Source organism: Cryptomeria japonica, chromosome 2, assembly GCF_030272615.1.
Source record: "Cryptomeria japonica chromosome 2, Sugi_1.0, whole genome shotgun sequence".
Lineage (NCBI taxonomy): Eukaryota > Viridiplantae > Streptophyta > Pinopsida > Cupressales > Cupressaceae > Cryptomeria > Cryptomeria japonica.
This window is the reverse complement of record NC_081406.1, coordinates 645,758,052-645,784,770: the sequence shown is the minus strand read 5'-3', so window position 1 is coordinate 645,784,770 and position 26,719 is coordinate 645,758,052. Positions and strand designations below refer to the sequence as shown.

Genomic DNA, 26,719 nt, shown 5'->3' with positions numbered 1-26,719 from the left:
GAGGTTCTTCCTGCTGGACTTCTTGTTGAAGGTTTGTTTGGGGCATTTTTTCCTTTATCCATCTGAACTTCCCCTCCTGCCTGAACCCATGAAGAGCCCTCGGTTGCCTCACTGTGGGAATCTAGACTTCCCATTAGCTGATATGTCAGATAAACATTCACTTCTGCCAACTTCCTTAACTGCCTGCCAATCTAGTGCTTAGTGAATTTCAGCACTGGCCTAGCTAAGACACTCAAATCATCCATTTTGAGCTCTGACTAGTCTGGCAACTGAATGGGCTGATCTTTCACCTTCTCAAATTCAGGTTGTACCAAATCCGAATCCTCCTTCACCTGATCTGGCACCTGATAAATTTCACTTAACCTGATGGTGTCGAGGGGCAATCTGGAATGCATTCTCTTCCGGACCTCAAGGTCATCCTTGACACCTGCCCAATAATCTTCTAAGTGAAACTTGTGTATGAATTTGACGCCAACAACCTTTCTGATTTGGCGGTAAGGATCATATTGGGCCCTGGATGTATAAAATTGGCAGGCAATAGAATGCCAGTTCTCCTGCTGCACTTTCAGCGGCTTCCAAGCCTGGGCATATTTCCATGAAGTCACCCAAGACAACTGGGAATTCAATTGATTGCTTTTTCTTCTTCTTCTGCAATTGATCATAGGCAATTAACTGTCTCATGAGCTCTAGCAATACGAGCTTGTCTGATGGATATCTTGGCAATTTGTATGATTGGAATGAGAATCCTTGCGTCCTAATGTAGGTGAATTTAATAAATTGCAAGAACGCAGCTCCATACTTCTGGACCAAGGCACTTGCTTGCGGCGACACCCTTACGTGCAACTTCTTCTGCATAAGCCGTGTCAAGTACATAGTGAAGGTGTCATTCGCCAACCTGTAAGAATTAACATTGTGAAGATGCAGCTGGGGATAACACTTATGTACTTTCAGCTGAGCTGGTCCGCAACCCATAATTCCTCTTGCTGGGAGACCATTAAATCCTCCCCTTCGCGCAAGCATATAGAACAGGTAGGAGCTCATGAAAAAGTATTGGGACCTTTTTTTCTTTTAAGTTTTTCAACTGCTCATGCAAGTAGTGACTGATCAATTTGGCCCAGTTAATTAGCCCATTTGAATTCATGATCTCGCCTATGTAGAAGAACATCTAGGCCTCAAAGTTCACAGAATGTGAACACCCCATTACTCTGCTCAGCGTCTTTATCAGGTCCACATACTCCTGCTTGAACTCGAAGATAGTGAGAGTCTTTGGCATCTTGGAGGCATGCACCCTAGGCTTCAGCAACCACTGTTTATTAATCAAATCAGCACACCTGGCAGGACCTGCTTCATATACTGCTTGAGCTCCGCTGCTGCTCCTGTATGTCATGGAATAGTGCGAAGGAATAAGGAATTCCAAAAGCCTCACCAATTGACTCTGGAGTCAATGTTGCTAGTAGCTTGCCATTTGGCGTTGAGATTGTCTTCCACTCCAAATTATAATGTGCTGCACATTCCAGGACCAAGTTTGGGTGCTGAATAGCAGGAGGAAAACCAACTGCCGCAACTATTCTGCTTTTGACAATTTTGACAACTGTTGGTGATGGACTGTGCCCTGTTGCCTCGAACATTCTGATCTTGAATGCAGCCAAATTGAATGTGCCTAAATTAGTATCGTTGATTTCTTCCCACCTTGAATTTAGCCGGGAATGAGGAAGGAAACCTTTCATTTCTTCCTTGATCAATGCTTGCCTGGAGAGGGTAGCTGCCTTGCTTGATTCTGCCATCCGGGAAGCACCTTGGAAATGATGAAAATAGAGACTAAGTACGACCACCCTTCACTTCTCCAATTCTTCTTTCTTGAATCCTGCATGTGAGAAATGAAATGCCTCTCCATGCTTATATAGAATTCTTCAAAACGTCTTGCTAAGCTAGGAGGCATTAAATTAGCAATTTCATTCATGATGCGTCATACTTTCCCAATCACCGCGCCATGCAAAAGAAACTTCCCATGCGAGTGAGTTTGAATTTAGAAGTTTCATTAAATGCACTAATTCATGCGTCATACTTGGAAGATTCTCCTCGTCACCTCATTAATTTCAATTCTTTCCAACTTTGGAGGGAAATTGAAGGATTTTTTCAGGATTTGCTTGATTTCATTCTAACTCGTTGTCTTATGCTTTTGAAGGAATTTTCACGCCCTTTTCCACATTCCCTATTTTCTAGGGATCCCCCTAAAATTTAGGAGCTAGGTTCATTGGATAGAGAATTCCACCACGATTCCAAATTTATAAAATTTCCCACATTTTGACAAGATTCGGTGTCTAAAAATAGAAAATTCAAAAATTTGCCGGAGGGGATTTTATTTTTTGATTCCTCCTTGACCCTTTGACTTTCATGCCTCAGACAAATTTTTCAATTTTCGAGCTTGTGCGTGGATTTTCACTGGAGGGGGAATTTCATCAATTTTGTGAATCCTCCATGAATGCTTGATTTTGGCACCCAGCTGGAGAGTAGGGCGGAATTTTGACTTGGTGGATGATATTCATTCTTTTCTTACTTTCCATGGAGATCCTTGTTTGGCTCCCTCACCTAGCTCTTGGGCACTATTCCTTCCTGAAGGAGGAATTCATCATTTTGTATGTTATCCATGACTCCTCTGCTTTGGCGCCCTTCCATGCTTCTGAGCAGAATTTTCACCCGAGGAAGGAATTCATCATCTAGTGCATTGTCCATGAGAAGACTCTTTTAGCCCCCTCCTGTGTTCCTAGGCGGCATTTTGCACTTGGTGGGGAATTTCTTCACTTCCATGGATTCCTTGCATCTCCCAATTTGGCACTCTTTCCCTCTCTTGGGCGCTATTTCACCCTAAGGAAGGAATTCATTGTTTTGTCCATTTTCCTTGAGCATGCCATTTTGGCGCCCTTGGTGAAGTATGGGCGCTAAAACCACCTAGGCAAGGAATTTCACATTCTCCACGTTCTCCATGGACTCCTTTGTTTGGCGCCCTTGGCCAAACTTGGGCTCTGAATTGACTTGGGGAAGGATTTTCGTGATTTTGCATTCTTCCATGCCTTCATGGATCTGGCGCCCTTTACTCCCTTTGGGCGCTATCTGGACTTGGGCATGGAATTTCTTTGCTTTGTGCTTTTCCATGACACTTCTCCTTGAGCGCCCTTTCAACTCCTAGGGTGGATTTTTGACTTGGTGAAGGATTCACTGACTGCGGAGTGAATTCCATGATGCATCAACTCTGGCGCCTTCATGGGTAGTAGGGCGGCATTCTTCACTGGTGGAGGATTCAATGAATTTGTGAATCCTCCACAGGACCTCCATTTTGGCACCTATCTCTGGCCTGGGGCGGAATTTTGACTTGGTTGAGGATTCAGTGGATTTGTGAATCCTCCATGCCTTCTTTATTTTTCTAGACTTAGAGAATTTTCCCGAGCTTTCCATTTTAAGAATGGGCTTCCAGCATTCAACCATTTTTTGGCTTTCTCTGTTTGCTTTCTGACTTTCTGGAATTAGAAATATTCGCCAATGCCTGATCTTTGTCACCTTGCCCGAATGTTCTTGTCAGAACAAACTTTCGAAAAATAGAAACCTTCAAAGTGTCAGCATTAGACCCCTAGACAGGATACATGGATGACTTACTATAAATAGAAACTTACTAAAAATAGAAATTACTAAAAATAGTAAGTTTGATTTTTGGCAAAATGAAGACATTCCGGGACTCAACAAAATCCCTAAAAAATAGGAACTTTCTAAAAATAGAAAGTTGCTCCGTTTTGGCTCAAATTTTACTGGGAGGTTCCTTGAAGGGTCTTGATTCCAGTCGTATGTTCAGTTTAATAGAAACCCCTAAAATCTAGGACAAAAGGCAAAAACCCTAAAAAGGGACAAAACAGGCCCTAGACTTCTTAAAACTCGCCCAAACGAAAAGCAGATTAATTCCAAATGACCCTCGAACATCTGCAAAGCGGATAGACTGACGAGACTGCCACCAAAACTCACAAAAAACCAAGGCCAAACGATCAAAAGGGCCTAAAAGTTAGGGGGGTCCCTATCTGGGATGCGGTGATGTGTGATTAGGTCACAACACCATGATTGTAGAAAATTGATTTTTGTTTATATTCATATTGCTGATTACGTAGGCAAATATTCATTTGGGCAGTCACTAAATACACCAAATAGTTGTCTAAGTCTATGAAGTAGCTGAGATCAAAATTTATCAGACAGAGATCCAGCTATTGTTAAGAATTCAGTAAAAGTGGAAGCCATTTTGAAGTGACCCAAGACTTTCATTGTGATTGAGGCAAGGAGTTTTCTAGGTGTAGTTCAGTATTTGAGAAAGCTTAGCAAATCATATTCCACAGTTGCAATGCTTTATAATCCCTGATGGCAATTGGTAAGTCTTTTATATGGGGTAGAATTCAACAAAAGACATTTGTTTAGCTGAAGCAAAAGATTAGCAAGCCACTGGTTTTGGCAATAACTAGCTTGCAACTACTATTTTAGGTAGAGACAAATTTTAATGATTGTGTGTTAGAGGCTCTTTTATTACAACTATGTAAGCTTGTTTGTTGTCATTCAGATTTATTTCGTGGAGCACTTTGGATATATTGCTCACATAATGAAAAGTATGCCTTTATTCGAGTAAAAATTAACTATATCAATTATAAATTAAATATCATATATCTATATCTATATATATTATATAATAAGTTGGAAATTTTTATAAGTAAAACTATTATAAATTTTCTATGTTGGTTATGGCCAACTTGAATAAATATTTTTTAATTTATTTTTGTGTTTGAGCTGACCTGAGTCGGTTTGGGCTAACACAGCACAAGGTCTCTATTTAAGGAGGCATTGTAGTTTAATTTGATATGCTTGATTGATCAATAAGGCCTGGTGCACAAGTGGACTCCTGGACTATACCCCAGAGCCACGCAGGTTAGGACAAAACCACTGAGCCTGCAATTATCAGTCTGAGCAACCATATGATAGTTCCAGTTAGTCAAAAATCACTGTCTAAATCTGCAGGTGAAACCTTGCGTGAGGAGGAAGGTGCGAGTATTTTCTTGAAATCATTGGAGCAGCCCCTGGCACCACTTTCAGGCGCCCTAACTGCTGGCAACCCATCACATCATCCTGCCCAGACCTTTGCAGCTATTGTGAGAGCAGACTGGAGCATAGTGATATTAAGGATCAGATGGATGGAGTGCGAATAGAGGGATTGCCTGGCCTTATTCCACAGTGTGTCTACAACTTCTGTGAAATAAGGGAGTTTGATAAGGCTAACAATCAAACCATACAGAATGATGCGGAAGCCCTGCCTAGTTACATAACATTTGTGTGTAAAATCGCAAGCTCTGCCCATTCATCTCTGAGTTATATCTGTAATCTGAACTTATTTCTGTAGATGTATAAAAATGACCAGATTCCTAAATGAATATTTAAATGTTCATTTTATTCTCATTCCTCTATTTAGTTAAATCTAATTTAATTAAATCACTCACATTCCTCTATTTTGATTAAATAAATTATTCAATTTCCATTTCATTGCACCGCTTTTCCTGCATACAATTTCTAATTTGGAATAATATACTTGAGAAAGTCAGATTGATGACATTTGTGGTTTAAGGATATCAATGAAATCTGGGAATAGTACTGTTATTTCTATATTAATTGGGAACTGCATTCCTCTCTGCAATTTATTAGAGTGCTTGGATAGTTTTGTGTATTTGGCATTTTTTAGTGGTATCGGAGCCTAAAGATCTGCTAGCCTGTCAGAACTTTTGATGAGTGAAAGAGCTCAAAGGTATCTGCAGAGAGAGAAGGAAGGGTATCAGCATGGGAGACGGAGAAGAGGATGTTGCTAAGGCATTCTTCAAGAGATCTGAAGAGCTGCATGTCAATATGTCTGAAATGTTGGAAGAAGTGGCCTAATTGCTGATAGGTCTCAATCAGCATCAGAATGGGGACAAGCCTGCGAATGATAGGGGTGAAGAAAGCAACTTTTGACAAATGAAGTTGGTGAAAGTCAACCTGATCAGGCCAATGAAATGGATCGCCTCCCAGCTGAATACAATGCCTTTAGTGAAGCTGTCAAGAACAATATGACCTACACTGAATATTGCGGACTAAAAATCAAAAGGCAGACGTAGAAGGAAAGGGTATGTTGAAAGGAAGGATATGCAACATTTTTTGGGGAAGATCACAATTCCCAATTTTGATGGGACAAGTAGTACAACAGCAAGGTCATGGTTACAAAAACTAGACACATATTATTCATTGAACCTAATGATGGAGGTAGAGGCTATCAAGTTTGCTACCCTACATTTGGAAGGAGTAGCTCATGATTTGTGGCACCATGGATTAGTGACTCAAGAGCGTGATTCTATTTCCACCATAGAAGAATTCAGTCAAAGATTGGTCGAGAGATTTGATAGGACAGACTGAGAAGTTCATTTCAGAGATTTAGCACACTTGAAACATGAAGGCAAGGTGGAGTATTATGTAGCTGAGTTCCAAAAACTTGTTGTAATGGTGCTCGATGTGACAAATAGGAAACTTATAGTAGTCTTTGGAAAAGGATTAGCTGAGCCCCTCAAAGGGTTACTTAAGGCCTTAAACTCTACTACTTTCCAAGAGGCCATCACAACAATATTTAGAAGATTTAGTTGCAAGGGACAGTTTCAGTAGTAAGAAGACATCTCCATCTATGCTGCCCAAAAGGCCTTTTCAAAGAAATACAATACCTCCCAGGGTACCTAGAATGAAGACAAAACAATTGGACGCTACCCAGAATGAGCTTTAAAAGGAATGAGTTATGTTCTCAATGCCAATAACCTTGGCAGCCAGGACACCGATGTTTAGGAAAAGGGAAAATCCATTACATTGAGGTAATCTCCAATGAAGACACAGAAAGTGAGGAAGTTGAATTTGAAAAAGAAATTGAAAGTGTAAAAAGGCCTTCAGGAGGTACTCTTGCAGTCCTCATAGGAGAACCACGTTATAATGCTTTCTGCCTAAGAGGGGTCTTGAAGGGACAAAAAGTGACCATTCTCATTGATAGCGGAGCCACTTATAATTATATTGATGAAGAAGTGGTGAAGAGGCTTGAATTGAAAACAGAAGCAATTGAAGGATATGATGTGAAGGTAGCTAGTGGGACAATTCTTTCATGCACTAGGAAGGTTCCTCAAATGGAGTTGACAATGGGATAATATAAGTAGAAGGATGACTTTTATGTGATCAGCATGGATATGGAAGTAGTATTGGGATGTCGATGGCTGTATGCAATTGACAAATATGAGACTAGCCATAGAACCATGGAGATTTCTTTCCAACATAATGGAAAGAAGGTAGTCCTACATGGTTATATAGTAAAGGGCCTATGGAATTTCAGCAAAAATTATGGAACGAGTGTTCTGCAAGGGACAAGTGGCATGTTCAGCTGAATGCCTCATCATCGATACACACTCTACCAAGAAGGGTGGAATTAATAATGTGCAGATTTAGTCTATCTTGGATAAGCATGGTAAAGTATTCAAAGACATTCCTCTAGGACTACTCCCTAATAGGGGTTTCCAGCATATCATTGAGCTTGAAGAGGGAGTAAAACCAGTAATGATTACACCTTATCGACATCCTAAGGTGTACAAGGAGGAAATTGAGAAGGCAATCAAAGAACTTTTGGATATGGGGCATATAAGGCCTAGCTCCAGCCTTTTTGCATCATTTGTAGTGCTGGTCAAGAAGAAGGATGGAACCATGAGAATGTGTATTGACTATCATGCTCTCAACAAGAGAACTATTAAGAACCGCTACCTAATACCACAAATTGATGAGTTACATGGGGCCAGGTACTTCTCGAAGATCAATTTGTGTTTAGGATACCACCAAATCAAGGTTAGAGATAAGGAGGTGCACAAGGCAGCATTTAGGTGTTATTATGGGCACTATGAATTTTTGGTGATGCCTTTTGGTCTAACAAATGCACCAACGACTTTCCAATTGTGTATGAATCAGGTATTTATAATTTTATACTACAGTTGAGGAAATTTGTGTTGGTCTTTTTTGATGACATCTTAATTTATAGCAAAACGTGGGAAGATCATTTGAAACACTTGGATGAGGTGTTGAGTATTTTAGAGCAGCAATCTTTCTATGCCAAAGCATCTAAATGTGAGTTTGGGTTCCACAAATTCTTGTATTTGGGACCTAAAATTAGTGAACATTATATCAATTGGACCTTTCATTGGCCATGAATCTGCTACTTTCTTTCCTTGATGATTTGATGAAGAGGTGGAAGTATCGGGCAGAAATCATGTTCTTATTCTCCGAATTACATCTTTGTTGGGACGTGTTGCTAGATATAGCTTCAATGATCAACCTGTAGTGATCTTCAATTTCTAGATTTATCACGTTATGCTAACAGGAAGAGGTAAAACTTTGGAGCATTGCATTAGCTTCAGCCATGGTATTAAAAGTTTTTCCCATGTACAAGCAATAGATAAGTCCCGCTTTGTCTTTTCTGTTTTTAACACTACAATTTTTGGCAGGCCATACAAGTAAAATTTTTTTTATCTTATTTCCTTTCTAGGATTCTAACTAGCATTGGGTCTACTAGGCTTATTTGTGGTATAATCCCATTAGCAGGGATGCTTTTCACTTTTTAGGGATTTTCATTTGATGGTTCTATAAAGACTTAAAGGTAACCTTAGAAAATTCCTTTTAGTGAAGAGATCTATTTGTCTAGGCTTTAGTTGTTTCTGTTTTCTTGCCCTTTCACCAAGGTAACTAGCCCAGGTTCCTTAAGCAGACTTGCAAAAATGATTACCTATGGACCATATGCATTGTGTTTCCAATTTTATTTCCCTTGTACAGTTCAATCAATGAACTCACTTCTAGAAGCAGCTTATTTATGCAAGATTTTCTTCTTTCCTTATTTAAGCTGTTTATCTTATGTGAGATTTGTTCTTTTGTAAATAAATGAAGCGAGTCTAATAGTATTTGGCATGGTTTCTTATTGCAAATAATTGATGACTGAATGTGCTGCTTTCTTGTTTAGGATTATTACCAAATATTGGAAATTGACTATGATGCTTCAGAGGATGTAATTCGAACCAGTTATCTTCGTCTTGCTTTGGTGAGGTTTCTAATATTCTATTGCTCTTAAGAGTGTTTCATTTATATTCTTTAGAATTTTCAGCAAGGACGTGCTTCTGGTCTACTACTGTACTTTTCTTTTGAACCTGTGAGTTCATGCTAAGGCTCATGATGCTTGTGTTTCAGAAATGGCATCCAGACAAGCAGCAAGGACACGATAGTGCAACCGTAAAATTTCAAGAAATAAATGAGGCCTATAAAGGTAACGTTTTCTGATATTATTTTCTTGTTGACATGTGATCTTTTCTGTTGTTTGTCTTCAGTAAAATGACTACTTTCTGAGGTCAGTTTTATCCATTACAAGTCATCACAAAGCTGTTGTAGATTATTAATTAATTGTTTCAGTAGCATCATTCATATCTTTGCCTGGAACTTATCGGGAAGACTTGGTCCCTTGGGCATTTGCAGCTATAAGCATTTGGGCATTCCAAAACATTAAAAATCTTTTTTTGTGAAGTTAGATGGTAACAGTAAGTCATACAGATTTAAATACCTAGAAGCAGCTGTTACGCTTGTTTTGCTAGAGTTGGTGGCCCCGAGACTAGCTATTATTAGATTTTATTTGATAAAATTTTGTTTTCCTGAATAATTTTGCCTGTAAGAAAACAGCTCATGATTATATTAAAGAATCCTTCACAGATGATGTAAACTGTAAATAAAAACTTGATTTTCGTTGTGCTTATCTAAGCACATTAAGAATGGTAGGCATATTGCAATCAATTTAGTTCTTTATGAGCAACAGAGACCTGATACAAAATTCAATATAGAATATTGAATTTGATATGATATTATTTTTATAATAATTATGGCCTGTAGTTGTGTGTTACGGACGTAACATATAAGCTCCTTTTGTTCAATAATTAAAAAATTACCATAGCACTTTTAGACAGGCAGATTGTTATATTTGGATGTGACTGATTATTTTAGTTCTTACTTTGGAACTGACATTGGTATGTCCATGTTTAATCTTTACCAGTTTTAAGCGACCCTGTCAAAAGGCGTGAATATGATGTGAATGGAATTTGTAATGTCCAGGACTACAACTTAATTGTGAGAATTCAGCTTTTTAAAGTCAATTATAGTTTTACTTTGGGCTTATATTTGTATGTTAATTGTGGTAAATTGGGCTTACTCTTATATTGACTACACAGGAATATCTTCATCGATTTAAGGGGTTGATTTTGACATGTAATGGTCTTGGCATGGCAAACGCCCCTGGATGGTAAGCTTTTCTATATGCATATAATTACATTGTTCTATCTTGTTATTGCAAATCTTATGGCATTGTATTGGGATTTGTTTTTTGTGGGGAACTATTTTTTGGCATGAGCTTGGGTGTAATTGACAATTTAATGAAGAGTATTAAGAAACTCTGTAATATCTATAGAAACACGGACTTTCAAAATTATTTGGCTACATGATTTTTTTTTTTAAATTTCATTTTTGGTTTATTTAAATTGTCCTAGTTTGTTAGCTATTATTTATATCTGCATATATTTCAAAATTGCTATCAAAATTTCTGTCTTCTGAGTCCTGGCGAAATGTTTACAAGGTTTGTATAAAATTATAAATATTAGTCTGGGAATAAATATAATTTACGTATATAGAGTAAACTTAAGCATATTTATTTTATATGGAACACTCAAATAATATTATATTAATATTAGTGATGAATACACAAAATTGAGATCCTTGCTCTGATTGTTTGGTGGTGCTGCAACATGGCTCTTGTGAAGGTATTTCATGAGGTATGCACTTTGAAAGTCCAGTAGATGTGGTTTTGCCCATCCTTGAATGGGATAGTGCATGTCACTGGTTAGAGCTTTTTACTCTCATAGGGTATTTTGTGGGGAAAAATGGTTATCTACAACATGTTTATGATGCCTATAAGAGTAAAAATCGGTGATAGGGCCTCCAAGAATTTATTCCAAGCCCTTAGAGCTTGTCACACTTCCAATGGCATCAAACAGATCAAGGATGGTCAAATTGTGCTTAAGGAATTGTCGGATATTCGCTAGGCTTTTGTTTAGTATTATGAGCAAGTTTTCATTTCCGGGAAAATTCTCTTGAATGAGACCTTGCCCTTCAGGAATGCCTTCAAGTTGTTCCTTGCCATCTTTCTTCCTCACAACAAACCTTTTGTGATCAGTTGCTCTCCATTGCTGATCTCAAGGAGGTTGTTCACTCAATGGTTCATGACAAGGCCCCTAGGTGTGATGGTTTTCTATAATATCCCAAATCAATTAAAAATCTAGATAATTGGATTTTAGCTCATTGTCATATTTTCGGTGAGCTATGGTGAAGTAATTAGGAAATATTTTATTTGATGTTTAATTGGTCCTTTTTTAATTTATATTTCACAAGAATTTGGCCATTAAATATTAAATGATATCCAATTATGCGAATTGGGCAATGGTTCTCACATGGGGTCATTAGAGGCTATTTCTTGAAGTTTTTTGACAGTTATGTTAAGTTGTGCAAGGTTTTGGGCACCATTTGGCAGTAGGCATTGGTGGGAGTTCTATGCAAATTCAAATTTGGTTTTCGCTCCAAATGTGGCGTCGTCTTTTATGGGTGCCCAAATTGGTGTTGATTTTTTATATATTCACGGCTCGAGGTTTCATTTGGGATCTTTTGCTAGTTTATCTCTACTTTCAGATTGTTTGAGCACTTGTGTTTAGCAGTTCTTCCTTCCTGGACGAGAACCTAGAGAGAGATTTCAACTTGTGGAGGAAACCTCATGAGTTGTGAGAGTCATAGGACAAAATCCCTGTGGTTATGGAGGCAATTCACTTAGAAGTTGCACAGGAGCTTCAAGGAATGCAAATATTTCAGTTTCCATTTCTTTTGGTGTGATTTGGGTTTGCTGGTGTGAGTTTTTAGTTTGCTGTTGGTTTTGTTGTGGGTTGTGTGTTTGCAGAGGGTATCCATGTTGTTTACAGGTCATTTTGTTGCAGTTCTGCTGTATTCTGGCATGTTGTTCCCAGAAATATTGTTCTAGATGTGCTGTTTCCAGAAGTTCTATAAAGTGTCGCTGTGTGTTTCTGAGTGTGCCATTTATTTTAATCTCAATAGAAAACTGGGTTTACGTTGCGAAAATTGTAGTTGTGCAAATCATTGTCTCAGATCTGATTTCTTATTGTCTCTATCAAAAAATCAAATAAAATATTTCTGGTGTCCATGTTCTCCAACTCATTCTGGTTTGCTGTTTCTTCACTGACCGTATATTTTTCTTTTGGTGTGATTTGGGTTTGCTGGTGTGAGTTTTTAGTTTGCTGTTGGTTTTGTTGTGGGTTGTGTGTTTGCAGAGGGTATCCATGTTGTTTGCAGGTCATTTTGTTGCAGTTCTGCTGTATTCTGGCATGTTGGTCCCAGAAATATTGTTCTAGATGTGCTGTTTCCAGAAGTTCTATACAGTGTTGCTATGTGTTTCTGAGTGTGCTATTTAGTGTAATTTCAATAGAAAATTGGGTTTACGTTGCAAAAATTGTAGTTGTGCAAATCAGTGTCTCAGACCTGATTTCTTATTGTCTCTATCAAAAAATCAAATCAAATATTTCTGGTGTCCATGTTCTCCAACTCATTCTGGTTTGCTGTTTCTTCACTGACTGTATATTTTTCTGATTTAGTTTTTGTGATCTGTGGTAATGATATCAATCCCAGAAGTCTTAAAATATATTGAAGATTGATAATTAATGATTTGGGGAGTTTCTGATAGAATTTGAGAGTTTAATGATAGAAACAAGTTGCCATGTTTTCTGGGTAGTGTGGGGAATTAATTTTTGAAGTTGCAGGCTTGCAGCTACTTGAAATTTTTCTTGTTTGGGGTATTATAGTGATACCAGAGCAGAGATCTTGCGAGCCTGCAGGGTATTGTTTGGTTAATGTGAATCATGGGAAGTTTCTTTAAATTTTTGTTTAAGAGTTCCCTATCAAGACATTTTGGAGACTCATCCAAGTTTGTCCGGCCTAGGCCTTTACACAAAGAAAATGAAGTGGGAAATATGCTTTATGCATTAAGAAGAGATGTAGAGTTTCAACATACTTTGCTTAACAATTTGAAGAAAATAGAAGCTTGTTTATCTAGGGTTGACCAATCAAACTGTGGAATTTTGCAATGGGCTCTAAATCCATTAGTGGTTGCTTTGGTCCAGCCCAAGTTTACGAGATGCCTTGATGAAGATGTGATCCTTGCTGATTGTGGAAAGTTTTTGTGGTTTGGATGACATTGGAAATACTTCTTTTGCTAAGAGGGTAAAGATTCTAGAAACTTGTGCAAGAGTTGGTTTTTGTATTGTGATGCTAGATCTTAATTGTGAAGATCTTATTTTTGAAATGTTTCAACATTTCTTGGCTGGTGTTAGTTTGAGTCATGCAAAAAGTGTTACGATTAGTAGATTTTGAGGAAATTGATAATATCTCCTTTCCACTCATATTTATTATATTGGATGGTTTGAGGCAAGAACATAGTAGTTCCCCTGCTGCATATATGTTAGCTAGAAATGTTGTTAATCAATGTGAAAAAAAATTGAAACCATTCATGACAGGGGAGCATAAGGAAGAAGAAATGAAAGTCTTAAGAGGAAGAATCAGAAGTTACAAAAGTGGAGGATGAAAAGAAGGTGGTGGAATAAGAAGACTTTCAGACTATCTTTTCAGAGGTTGCAGTTGAGTAGCATGCTGATTTTGTGAATGAATCCAAGGAGAATGTTTGGGTCATCGCTAAGTTGTGAGCTTTATTTTATAAAAATGAAGGTGGTGAGGATATCTCAACAATATTTCTTATGACAAAGGTAGATGAACATGCTGCAGCCTAATGTATGAAAAAACTTCATATTTGTTGCTTCCTATGTCATTGCAAAATTTGTGTCATCATGGTAAACATGCAAAAATGGGTGATAGATTAAGGGATACAACTTGCAGTAGGCATGTGAACTCTTTGTTTCAAATTCTGAATTGTTTTTGTATATGGGATCCGAGTAAACTTTCGAGAGGCAAAGTGGTTAGAAGCATTGATGTCAATATTGGGTTCCCCAGGTTTTGCATTTGGATTGTAAGGAAGTTTATGAGGAATCACATGTTATTTTATTTGTTTACTGAGATATCGCATCACACACACTGTATATATCTCAGGCTTCATGCAAATACTCCCAGCAGATCATTCACAGAGATCGCAGCTTATACCCGATCACACCTGGCAGACTAATCATCCAGGTTCAGCAAATACGATTCTTCATCTTCTCCCTTTCTAAGGCCCACGACTAGGAGATAAAATACCCGATAGGAGACGTAGACTGACATGTCCCAATCGGAGAGTCATAAGGAAAAGGGTGCAATTAGTTATATGTAGAACACCCGATGCATAATGCACTCGATGAATATTAGTAATCTGCTAAGTAAAGGTAACGTAGAAAACTTAAAACTATTTTTATAGTTTAAGAAATAACAGCAATGAAATTGCTGACAGCGATCATAAGAAATAATTAAAGGTTGTGACAGTGGTCAGGAGAAAGATATCTCCTGTCGCTATAACATCAACATCACATAGGGTTTGTTGTACAATTTAACCACATTGTGAAGGATTGATGTTCACGATTTCTACATCACTCATGGGGGCCAAGTACCACAATTGAAGACATGATCATGTGTGATAAAAAAATGGAGATAGTCACCTTGGGATGTTTGATGGTAGATCAGGATGTTTGATGGTAGATGATGGTAAGCAAAATAGAGGTCATTTTGATATTCAATATTTTATAACTCAGCAGAGTGTGGTGTTTGTGCATCTGAGCTACATACAAAATGTGACCCTCCACGATGGCCTCACTATTTCTTGTATCATGAAGATGCAACTGCTTACTATCACTTTGAAGGGACACACGATATGCAAAGATTTTAATAGCATGGATCTAAAGAGATTTAGAAAAAAATTGGGCTTGCAATGGGTACAATTAATTAAAGAATTAACCAATGGATTATGCTTAGGAAAAACACTTCATATGATAATGTTTGTTTCAAAGTTACAAGACCTGGACTCGCCTCAGACTCGTTCTTGGCAACCAGACTTGGCAAAAACTCGGCAAATTGAAAAACCCAAGAAATTCAGAGATTTTAAAGGATCTAAAACTTGTTTCATGGACCCTTTAATAAATATATATTAAATACACAATAATCATGAAATAGAAGCTACTTTGAACACACATGCAAGTATACATTGATCACATAAGTATAAACGCAAATTTTAGCTGAAAGAATAACACATTAGATATATAAATAATGTCAAATATCTACAAAAGCCATGGAATATGAAATCCATGGCATCAAAAGTTCCAAACAAATATCAAAATAAAAGCTAGAAGACTATCGCTCAGAGGAGCCTATATCAGCCTATATCATTCGGCACCCTGACCCTCCTACGTGTGCGCCTAAGATAGATCTTGGATGATGCTGCAGCCATGATAATTGCCTGTGTCTCAAACTTAGTGAGATCCACATCCTCCTCCTCCAGTTGGTCTTCTCGTGCTCTAACCTCCTCCTCTGCCATGGCTATTGCCTTTGCCTCTCGATCCACTTGGTCAACCCATGCCAAGTCATCATTGCTGAAGATAGGATCTTCAATCTCAGTGATCCAATCTGATGGTGGATCAACCTCCTCCAAAGTGATAGGAGACGCGTCAATGCCCAAGATCTATTAATGACGGAGGTGAAGGTTGTAATCAACATACACAAAATCATTCAACCTTTGCATTGACAACCTGTTGTGCTTTTTGGAGTGTATGTGCTCAAACATACCCTAATTGCGCTTACATCTTGAAGCACTACATGGCTAGGTCAAGGTACAAACTGCAATCCTCTATAGATTAGGCACCTTAGCACCAAACATCTCCCGCTATGCATCTGATATGAGAAAATATAAAAATCAATGAAGAAATGCATCTCCAAATTAGTTGTGGCCTCCAAATCCTTCTTGAGATCCTCTAAATATGTCAGTGCAAGCTACCATCCTGCCCAAATGATAAGAATGCCTTTTAGAGGTTGGGGAAACAAATATAAATGTTTAGCTTTTAACTTAACTCATTATTTTATTATTTTTTTCTGACTTTTGCATCTTGATGGGACTCTGCTGGAATTGTCAATTCTAGCAGACTCGGCAAGTCTGGCGAGACTCTGCCAGCGTTGGCCAAACTTGGCGAGTCCGAGTCTTGAGGCTTGTGGATTCGCCTTGGGAATCAGTTATTTCAGCAGATTCTTGTAACACTGGTTTGGTTTGTTTGGGAAATAATCAATATTACTCTCCTAAGGTGGTTACCAAATGAGATATTTTCAAAATGGGAATTTCATGTTGAAAGTCACCACCTTGTACATGATAGGGATAGGTATTGACTGTAAGAAACATGAACCAAAGGTCACTATGTAAATGGTTTCCAACTTTAGATCTGCTGTTCTCAATAGTTCTAGGCTCTAGCTACTACAATTCACTATTAGTAGATGAACAAGTGTTTTCCGTCACAGGTTTGTTGATTTTGAAGGGTTTTGGGAGTATGCAGCTCTTTGTTGGTGGATTTTCAGTTACTGTTAAGTTATTTAAAGTTTTCAAATTGTTGATAGTGCTGATTAATGACCACTGTACCAATTTTATATTGCTGATGTTAATATTTTCGGACTTGGGATTTGTTGCAACTGTACATCCTTGTAATATGTTGATGAACTATTTAAAAATGGCTAGATTGAGAAAGTTGTTTTGACAATCAAGCATTTGAAGAAAATGGATGTACAGCTAGATTCGTCTATTTATAGAATTTGGATTAATGCACATGACTCTATGTGTAGCAATGATGATGTAGAAAAGATTGTGCATGAATTAAATTTGTTAGTGATGATGGTGTAAAGTGGACTGCAGGCATTGCTTTAGCAAACATTTACATCAAGGCTGGTCTTGTAGGCAAAGCAGAATCTTCCTTGAAAGGTTGTTAAAGGTGGTCATGTAGCATATTGTCATCTTATTACCATGTACACCTCTACTGGTAATAAAGAAGAGGTTTATAAGACATGGCAATTCTTAAAAACAACCTTCGATAAATTAAGTAATCAAAACTATTTATTAGTGCTTCCTTTGCTGGTAAAGGTTGGAGACATTAAAGGAGCTAAGAAGACATTGATAGAGTGAGAGTCGTTTGAGTTATGATTTTAGACGCCCTAACATACTTATTGCTGCATTTGTGAGGGTAGGTATGCTAGAAAATTCTGAAAGTTTTCACAACCATACTGTAAAGGAAAGTGATGAGCCAATTTGTAAAATGTGGGAAATTATTGTACAGGGCTATTTACAGAGCAAGCAGATGGACAAGGCAGTCATAGTCACGATGATAGTTTTATCAATAGTGAAATCTAGTTATTGCAATCCACGTTCTAAGAATGTCTTGGGCATTCTGAAATATACCAAGGAGCAGGGAAATGTAGAAAGAGCAGATGCTGTTTTGAAACTTTTTAGAAATATTTAGTCTGTGACTACTGGGACTTACAACTCACTTCTTTTGACATATGTCAAGGCGAACCGAAAGGAGGTGACGCTTCAAGGAATTACAAATGGGACCCCAAGCATGGCTGAATTAAAAAGCTTGGAGATAGTCCAAGATTCCTTCCAGGGTAAGGTACCCCACTATGATAATGTTTCATCCATTTAAATATATTCATGGGAGCAGGCAAAAAATGGTCACCATATGAGGTAGGAGGAAAAAAGGAGATTTTGAGGAAGAGTTATTATCCTAACTTGGCTGTTTGGAATTTTGGAGGTAAGAACTATAATAGAGGGACCCTTATGTGTGCTGTCTTCCATCTCATTACTGCTGTTTTTCGCATTTTTAGTCTATCCCACCCCCTTGGGACAGCCACTGGGCAGAGGTTGATTACTTGGAAGGTATGTTTTCCACCTTGGTCTTCAAAGAGGTATTTGAGATTTATGCTAGGAGATTTCCAGCTTCATTTTTGAGCAAAGGAAGGCATGGGACCAATCATGACAGAGCATTTCAGCTGATTGGAACACCATTGAATAACTTCAAGTCAGCATATACAGAGGAAACTTTTGAGTTTAATGAGGTGAGTTGGTGGTACCACACGTGGAGAGCACCAAAGACCTGCGTAACAACATTGTTTGCAGTATCAAGGATAAAGTTTGGGGTAAAAATTGATTGCTGTAATCCCCTATTTGTACTCATAAAATCTGTTTTATGTCACTTTCCGAGAGGGACAGCATGGGGTATAGCAACCAACAATTGGATATTTCCAGATAAAACTCACAACAACAATCTGGAACTGGTGACTCCACATGATGTTGAAGTTTACACATATGATGGGGAAATTATTAAGAAATAAAAGGTTTAATGGAAGCAAATATTAGTGAGTGTTACTGCTAAAGAAGATAATTTATTTGTTGCAATGCCCAAGATCGATGAATATGAATCCATGTTATGCTGCCTTGGCATGAATTGGGCAGTCTTCTGAGAGTTGGCATTGCTTGAGGACACGCAATTTTGGGGAGGATAGACTTGTAATGTCCCAAATTAATTAAAAATCTAGATAATTGGATTTTAGCTTATTCTCATATTTTCAGTGAGCTATGGTGAAGTAATTAGGAAATATTTTATTTAATATTTAATTGGTCCTATTTTAATTTATATTTCACAAGAATTTGACCATTAAATATTAAGTAATATTCAATTATGCAAATTGGGCGATGGTTTTTGTAATGCCTCGCCAGAAACCCTAACACCTCCACTGATGCGATCATTCAAGCCCCTCAAGAAGTGTTGTACAAGCATAGCCTCATCATTACCAATTCCAGCATACTGCTTGAGCTCATACTGGTCTACCGTCATACCATACTGCCACAGTGCATGGAACTCGTTTGCCCGAGTCTGTCTCCACTGGGGCGAGAGAAACCGTGCCCTGAATCTCTCCAGAAACAGCTCCCATGTCACGGTGTTAATGCACACACCGATAATTTCCTCCTCCAGTCTCCACCAGATCGAAGCGAAGTTTTCGAGACGCATAATAGCACATCTCGCCTTGGTGTTGCTACTATATGGGAACATAGCAAAACACCTATCCAGACCGATAAGCCAAGTCTCTGCCTCGATTCCGGTACCCATACCATTAAAGAAAGGAGGGTTGGACCTCATCAAGTCCTTTATGTAACCCAAAGAAACTGGATCTTCATTGACTGCAATCCCTTTCCTTCTGGGTGATCTTTCCCTCTCTCTCTCCTCTGGAACTGGCTGAACAACCTTAGGCCTAGGGCCTAACCTAGCAAGAACCTCCTGAAACATTTGTCTCAGCTCTTCCCTTTCGGGAACCTGTTCTTCTGCATGAGGTAAGTCCTGATGAACAGACTGTTCGGGCTCAGCACTAACATGAGTAGGTGGTGGTGAAGGACTGTGATGATCAGAACCACTGCCTCGTCCTCCACCTCTACCTCCACCTCTGCCTCTATTGCGACCACCCATACGGCCACCTCCCCTAGCTCTCCTAGCCATGACCGAGTACTACAAAAGAGAAAAGATTCAGATTTATGACAAGGATAAACAAGGAAAACACAAATGTTAAGACCTAAATGAAAGGTCAAGTTGAATAGGCACACTACAAACCCAAAGTACCCAGTGTTGAAACTTGGGCTCTGATACCAAATGTAATGCCTTGCCAGAAACCCTAAATGAAAAACATCACAATCTATGCAACTAAGGGTGAAATAATTTTTTTTTTTTTAAAAGAACAAGTGCTTGAAATAAACCATAGCGCATCTAATAACACAGCGGAAGTCTAACTCCTGAATTTCCTGAGGGTCACCAACGATTATTACTTCGTAAATTATATTAACACCACGGAAAAACCTACTGTTCAGCTTATAGGAAAATTAAACGTTTAAGATAAAATTTCCACAATGAAAGAATTCAAAGTACTCCAAAACAATTATTTAATATATACAAAAGAATTAAGTAACTGAAATAGCATACATTACAATGTTTCTTTGCTTTACAATATTCGAAAATACATGTTTTCAAAAAAATTACATCATGAGTTAAAATGTTACAAAATGAAAGTTACATAAAGTTTCGTTTCAAGACCTCAAGTTTTCAACTGAACAATGGTTACAAACAAGCGCTGGTACATGAACCACGAACCAAGAACCTCAGCGAAGTCCTTCCTCACCTGAAGATACATTCCAGTACATCCGATGGGAAGTGACACTACCACCCAACCATGTGATTCCGAAAAGGAACCACCCCACCGTGCTGGAGATAGTAGATAACCCTCAAGCAAGCAAAATAAGACAAGTACGAAAGGACTACATGACTCCACACACATCCATGTGACTCAACTCACCAAACACTAGTGACTCTAAGGAGAAAGTGTCATTGCATGTCTTACGGTGGATACCATGGTACAGCCTCCATAGGTTCCGGCCCCCATCCTGGGATATCCTGGTAACCTCTTCCGAACCTCCGATTCCAACTAAGTCTCATGCGGACCCTACCAATCCTTTCATGAAGACAAGGTGGTAAGTTTGCCATTCCAGGCCTTCTCGCTACATTATGAGCCCTGTACTAGCACTCACCTATGTGCGAGGCACATTATTTTATTTAACATTTATTCTACCCTCCCCTAATCATTTATTAGGTTATCACTTTCTTAACCAACTTCCGACGGGTTATCCTGTCACCACTTCGGGCACGGCCTCCGCTCGAAAGCCACTCTCTCTCTTAGGACACTACAGGATAGTTCTCTACGGAACTCTATGGCGACACAGACAACCATACCTAATCCTGACATACCTCAGATGAAAGATACATAATTACTAACCTAAGGTTGACCATTTGGACCAACTTACAATGGCTCATTTCCTTAAGGTTATACATCTAAATATCTGGCCAAAACACAGTAACACAGGACATACTGACAACATGACTCAATGTACTTAACTGCAACCACCATATAAACAAGGCAATCTTACGTAAAAACATCTAACACACAACTAACTTGCAGTACGAATATACGTTGCCAAGACACGAAGAACAGTTTAGGCGGCATAACTTAGAATTTAACACTTAATAACATGTTTAAGAGTTCAATTACTCTTGTTAACTACTATAGGTAAGCAACCTCAATAATTTCCACTTATACCATAAACTAAGATCAAAATAGATATATTTATTTCTTCAAAGAAGTCTTACAAGAAGACATAATACATTTCTCAATAGAATAATGTCTTTATTTTTATTTTATTTTTTGACACTAGAGTGTTACATCACTCTTCCGAGAAAAACGGAGAAGTGCACTCGTCAGACTCTACAGGATCTAAAGGAGTATAACCTTTAGATTCGCTTTCACTTAGGGGAAAGTACCCCACGGACTCATTATCACTTAAGGGGGTATACCCCTCCGACGAGTCAGAACTTATAACTATCGGCCTTACTGGCGAGCACTCTAGCTTAGGTTCTTTTCCTTTTTCAACAATAACTTCTATAGTTGGACTCTGAGTAGGACCTTTTTCTATCTCTTTGCTCTCTTCAGGAGTTGGGTTCTCTTCAGTAGGGTTGTCATCCACAACAGGCTTGACAGGTGTCAAAGAATCTTTCTTGACTTTCAAGTAATGAGCATATCCAGCTACGGATTTGCGAGCTGTCTGTTTGACACGCACCATCTCTGTAACGTATCAACAGTAAGCCATTACTTCCCAGACTCTCCTAGAGCAACATCTAATAAATCTTAACAACTAGGCTTGAACACAAACATAATTCCTTTCATAAAATAATCAAGTGTGCAATATGTACAAAATTTCCACAGCTATAGCTATAATACAATTACACTTAATATTCTATTATTTTCCACGAACTAATCCAAACAATAATTTAATAATTTTACCAAAAACATAAACTAGACCATAAACATTACTTATCACTAAGGCTTATAAATAATAATGTTCCAAAACTAAATATATTCCTGACCTTTTGCGGTGTTAACTCGTATGCAAGATCTCTACGTCCTTTTGCCGAACGATAGCGCGCCTTTCGAACCTTATCTCCAATAGACACCAATACTCTATGCCAGAAACCAACTCTCTTTGATTCTTCCTAAAATATTCTCTCTATCTCTCTATTTTACTCTATCTTTCTCCTCTATTCTAATTCTCTCCTCTCGAGTTCACCGTCCTCCCTTCGATGCAAAATGAATTCTCTTTCTTACTTCCTTACTCCCCACCTCTATTTATACTAGAATTACCCATGACTTCTCCTACGTCTAAGGCTCGGTTATGGAGTTGATGAGGAGTCTTTTAATGAATTACATTCAGCTTCATCTTCAATTAATCTCCACTCTTCAGTTATACGCCAAAAATCGTGGTAGACTGATACAAAGGATGGAAGGATCAGCAAGTTACAAGCAACTGTCAAACACGTAAGTGTTTGTCATGGGTGAGATAATAGTCCTCGCTGCCAAGTCGCCTTACTCTTATGTCACGTATGCCTCGCATTAAACTTACCACTCGGTGTCCCTTCCTACATAGTCGCTATTATCGCCATGAAGAGTTGGTCCAAAACAAACTGTTTTTACCATGCCTCCACCGCATTTACCAACGTGCTGTTTGGTTCCATCGCGAAGGAGGAGTGGCGGTTTAGTGTGTTGAACAGCGAGAGGGGAGGGGTGTCATTGTTTGCTGCGTTGGCGTGAGCAAAGGAAGAGAGGAAGCGTGCGGGCTATGAGGGAGGAGGGTGGTCGGTGGTAATACCGACCCCTCCCTTTATTAAGGGGGGGTGGTCGATATTACTATCGACCACCCTTTATATTAGACCACTGACCACCCTCCTCCCTCATAGCCCGCACGCTTCTCCTCTTCCTTTGCTCACGCCAATGCAGCAAACAATGACACCCCTCCCCTCTCGCTGTTCAACACACTAAACCGCCACTCCTTCGCGATGGAACCAAACTGCACGTTGGTAAATGCGGTGGAGGCATAGTAAAAACAGTTTGTTTTGAACCAACTCTTCATGGCGATAATAGCGACTATGTAGGAAGGGACACCGAGTGGTAAGTTTAATGCGAGGCATACGTGACATAAGAGTAAGGCGACTTGGCAGCGAGGACTATTATCTCGCCCATGACAAACACTTACGTGTTTGACAGTTGCTTGTAACTTGCTGATCCTTCCATCCTTTGTATCAGTCTACCATGATTTTTGGCGTATAATTGAAGAGTGGAGATTAATTGAAGATGAAACTGAATTTAATTCATTAAAAGACTCCTCATCAACTCCATAACCGAGCCTTAGACGTAGGAGAAGTCATGGGTAATTCTAGTATAAATAGAGGTGGGGAGTAAGGAAGTAAGAAAGAGAATTCATTTTGCATCGAAGGAAGGACAGTGAACTCGAGAGGAGAGAATTAGAATAGAGGAGAAAGATAGAGTAAAATAGAGAGATAGAGAGAATATTTTAGGAAGAATCAAAGAGAGTTGGTTTCTGGGATAGAGTATTGGTGTCTATTGGAGATAAGGTTCGCAAGGTGCGCTATCGTTCGGCAGAAGGACGTAGAGATCTTGCATACGGGTTAACACCGCAAAAGGTCAGGAATATATTTAGTTTTGGAACATTATTATTTATAAGCCTTAGTGATAAGTAATGTTTATGGTCTAGTTTATGTTTTCGGTAAAAGTATTAAATTATTGTTTGGATTAGTTCGTGCAAAATAATAGAATATTAAGTGTAATTGTATTATAGCTATAGCTGTGGAAATTTTGTACATATTGCACACTTGATTATTTTATAAAAGGAATTATGTTTGCATTCAAGCCTAGTTGTTAAGATTTATTAGATGTTGCGCTAGGAGAGTTTGGGAAGTAATGGCTTACTGTTGATACGTTACAGAGATGGTGCGTGTCAAACAGATAGCTCGCAAATCCGTAGCTGGATATGCTCATTACTTGAAAGTCAAGAAAGATTCTCTGACACCTGTCAAGCCTGTTGTGGATGACAACCCTACTGAAGAGAACCCAGCTCCTGAAGAGAGCAAAGAGATAGAAAAATGTCCTACTCAGAGTCCAACTATAGAAGTTACTGTTGAAAAAGGAAAAGAACCTAAGCTAGAGTGCTCGCCAGTAAGGCCGATAGTTATAAGTTCTAACTCGTCGGAGGGGTATACCCCCTTAAGTGATAATGAGTCTGTGGGGTACTTTCCCCCGAGTGAAAGAGAATCTGAAGGTTATACTCCTTTAGATCCTGTAGAGTTTGACGAGTGCACTTCTCTGTTTTTCCCGGAAGAGTGATGTAACACTCTAGTGTCAAAAAATAAAATAAAAATAAAGACATTATTCTATTGAGAAATGTATTATGTCTTCTTGTAAGACTTCTTTGAAGAAATAAATATATCTATTTTGATCTTAGTTTATGGTATAAGTGGAAATTATTGAGGTTGCTTACCTATAGTAGTTAACAAGAGTAATTGAACTCTTAAACATGTTATTAAGTGTTAAATTCTGAGTTATGCCGCCTAAACTGTTCTTTGTGTCTTGGCAACGTATATTCGTACTGCAAGTTAGTTGTGTGTTAGATGTTTTTACGTAAGATTGCCTTGTTTATATGGTGGTTGTAGTTAAGTACATTGAGTCATGTTGTCAGTATGTCGTGTTACTGTGTTTTGGCCAGATATTTAGATGTATAACCTTAAGGAAATGAGCCACTGTGAGTTGGTCCAAATGGTCAACCTTAGGTTAGTAATTATGTATCTTTCATTTGAGGTATGTCAGGATTAGGTATGGTTGTCTGTGTCGCCATGGAGTTCCGTAGAGAGAACTATCCTGTAGTGTCCTAAGAGAGAGAGTGGCTTTCGAGCGGGGGCCGTGCCCGAAGTGGTGACAGGATAACCCGTCAGAAGTTGGTTAAGAAAGTGATAACCTAATAAATGATTAGGGGAGGGTAGAATAAATGTTAAATAAAATAATGTGCCTCGCACATAGGTGAGTGCTAGTACAGGGCTCATAATGTAGCGAGAAGGCCTGGAATGGCAAACTTACCACCTTGTCTTCATGAAAGGATTGGTAGGGTCCACATGAGACTTTGTTGGAATCGGAGGTTCGGGAGAGGTTACCAGGATATCCCAGGATGGGGGCCGGAACCTATGGAGGCTGTACCATGGTATCCACCGTAAGACATGCGATGACACTTTCTCCTTAGAGTCACTAGTGTTTGGTGAGTTGAGTCACATGGATGTGTGTGGAGTCATGTAGTCCTTTCGTACTTGTTTTATTTTGCTTGCTTGAGGGTTATCTACTATCTCTAGCACGGTGGGGTGGTTCCTTTTCGGAATCACATGGTCGGGTGGTAGTGTCACTTCCCATCGGATGTACTGGAATGTATCTTTAGGCGAGGAAGGACTTCGCTGAGGTTCTTGGTTCGTGGTTCATGTACCAGCTCTTGTTCGTAACCATTGTTCAGTTGAAAACTTGAGGTCTTGAAACGAAACTTTATGTAACTTTCATTTTGTAACATTTTAACTCATGATGTAATTTTTTTGAAAACATGTATTTTCGAATATTGTAAAGCAAAGAAACATTGTAATGTATGCTATTTCAGTTACTTAATTCTTTTGTATATATTAAATAATTGTTTTGGAGTACTTTGAATTCTTTCATTGTGGAAATTTTATCTTAAACGTTTAATTTTCCTATAAGCTGAAGAGTAGGTTTTTCCGTGGTGTTAATATAATTTACGAAGTAATAATCGTTGGTGACCCTTAGGAAATTTAGGAGTTAGACTTACGCTGTGTTATTAGATGTGCTATGGTTTATTTCAAGCACTTGTTCTTTTAAAAAAAAAAAAATTATTTCACCCATAGTTGCATAGATTGTGATGTTTTTCCTTTAGGGTTTCTGGCGGGGCATTACAGTTTTCACACTGGGTCATTAGAGGCTATTTCTTGAAGTTTCTTGACAGTTTTTGTTGTGCAAGGTTTCAGGTGTCATTTGGCAGTAGGCGTTGGTGGGAGTTACATGCAAATTCAATTTGGTTTTCCCTCCAAATGTGGAGTGGGCTTTCTTGGGTGCTCAAATTGGTGCTAATTTGCTATATATTCACAGCTAGAGGTTTCATTTGGGATCTTTTGCCAATTTATCTCTACTTTTACATTGTTTAAGCTCTTGCATTCAACAATTCTTCCTTTTTGGATGGAAACCTAGAGAGGGATTTCGGCTTGTGGATGAAACCCCATGAGTTGTGAGGGTCATAGAACGAAACCCCTGTGATTTTGGTAGGCAATTTCACTCAGAAGTTGCACAAGAGCTTCAACAAATGCAAATATTTCAGTTTCAGTTTCGTTTGGTGTGATTTGGGTTTGTTGGTGTTAGTTTTTAGTTTATTGTTGGTTTTGTTGTTGTTGCTGTGTGTTTGCAGAGGGTATTCATGTTGGGTTGCAGGTCATCTTGTTGCAGTTGTGCTGTATCCTGGTGTGTTGTTTCCCAAAGATATTGTTCCAGAAGTGTTGTTTCCAAAAGTTTTGTATAG

At 38.6% G+C, this 26,719-nt stretch overlaps 1 protein-coding gene across 5 annotated transcripts in view; it reads left to right on the top strand.

The window, feature by feature from the left end:
- Positions 1–26,719, top strand: part of LOC131054845 (uncharacterized) — a 44,916-nt gene that overhangs the window by 10,378 nt on the left and 7,819 nt on the right. For 4 of the 5 annotated variants that reach the window (XM_057989471.2, XM_057989503.2, XM_057989496.2 and 1 more), the window contains exons 2-5: positions 9,077–9,154; positions 9,301–9,376; positions 10,151–10,224; positions 10,326–10,396. In XM_057989471.2, the coding sequence (XP_057845454.1) occupies positions 9,077–9,154; positions 9,301–9,376; positions 10,151–10,224; positions 10,326–10,396 (299 nt within the window). Of the gene's footprint in view, positions 1–9,076; positions 9,155–9,300; positions 9,377–10,150; positions 10,225–10,325; positions 10,397–13,721; positions 13,891–26,719 lie in introns of those variants that run through there. The other variant, XM_057989485.2, reaches the window with a different exon arrangement.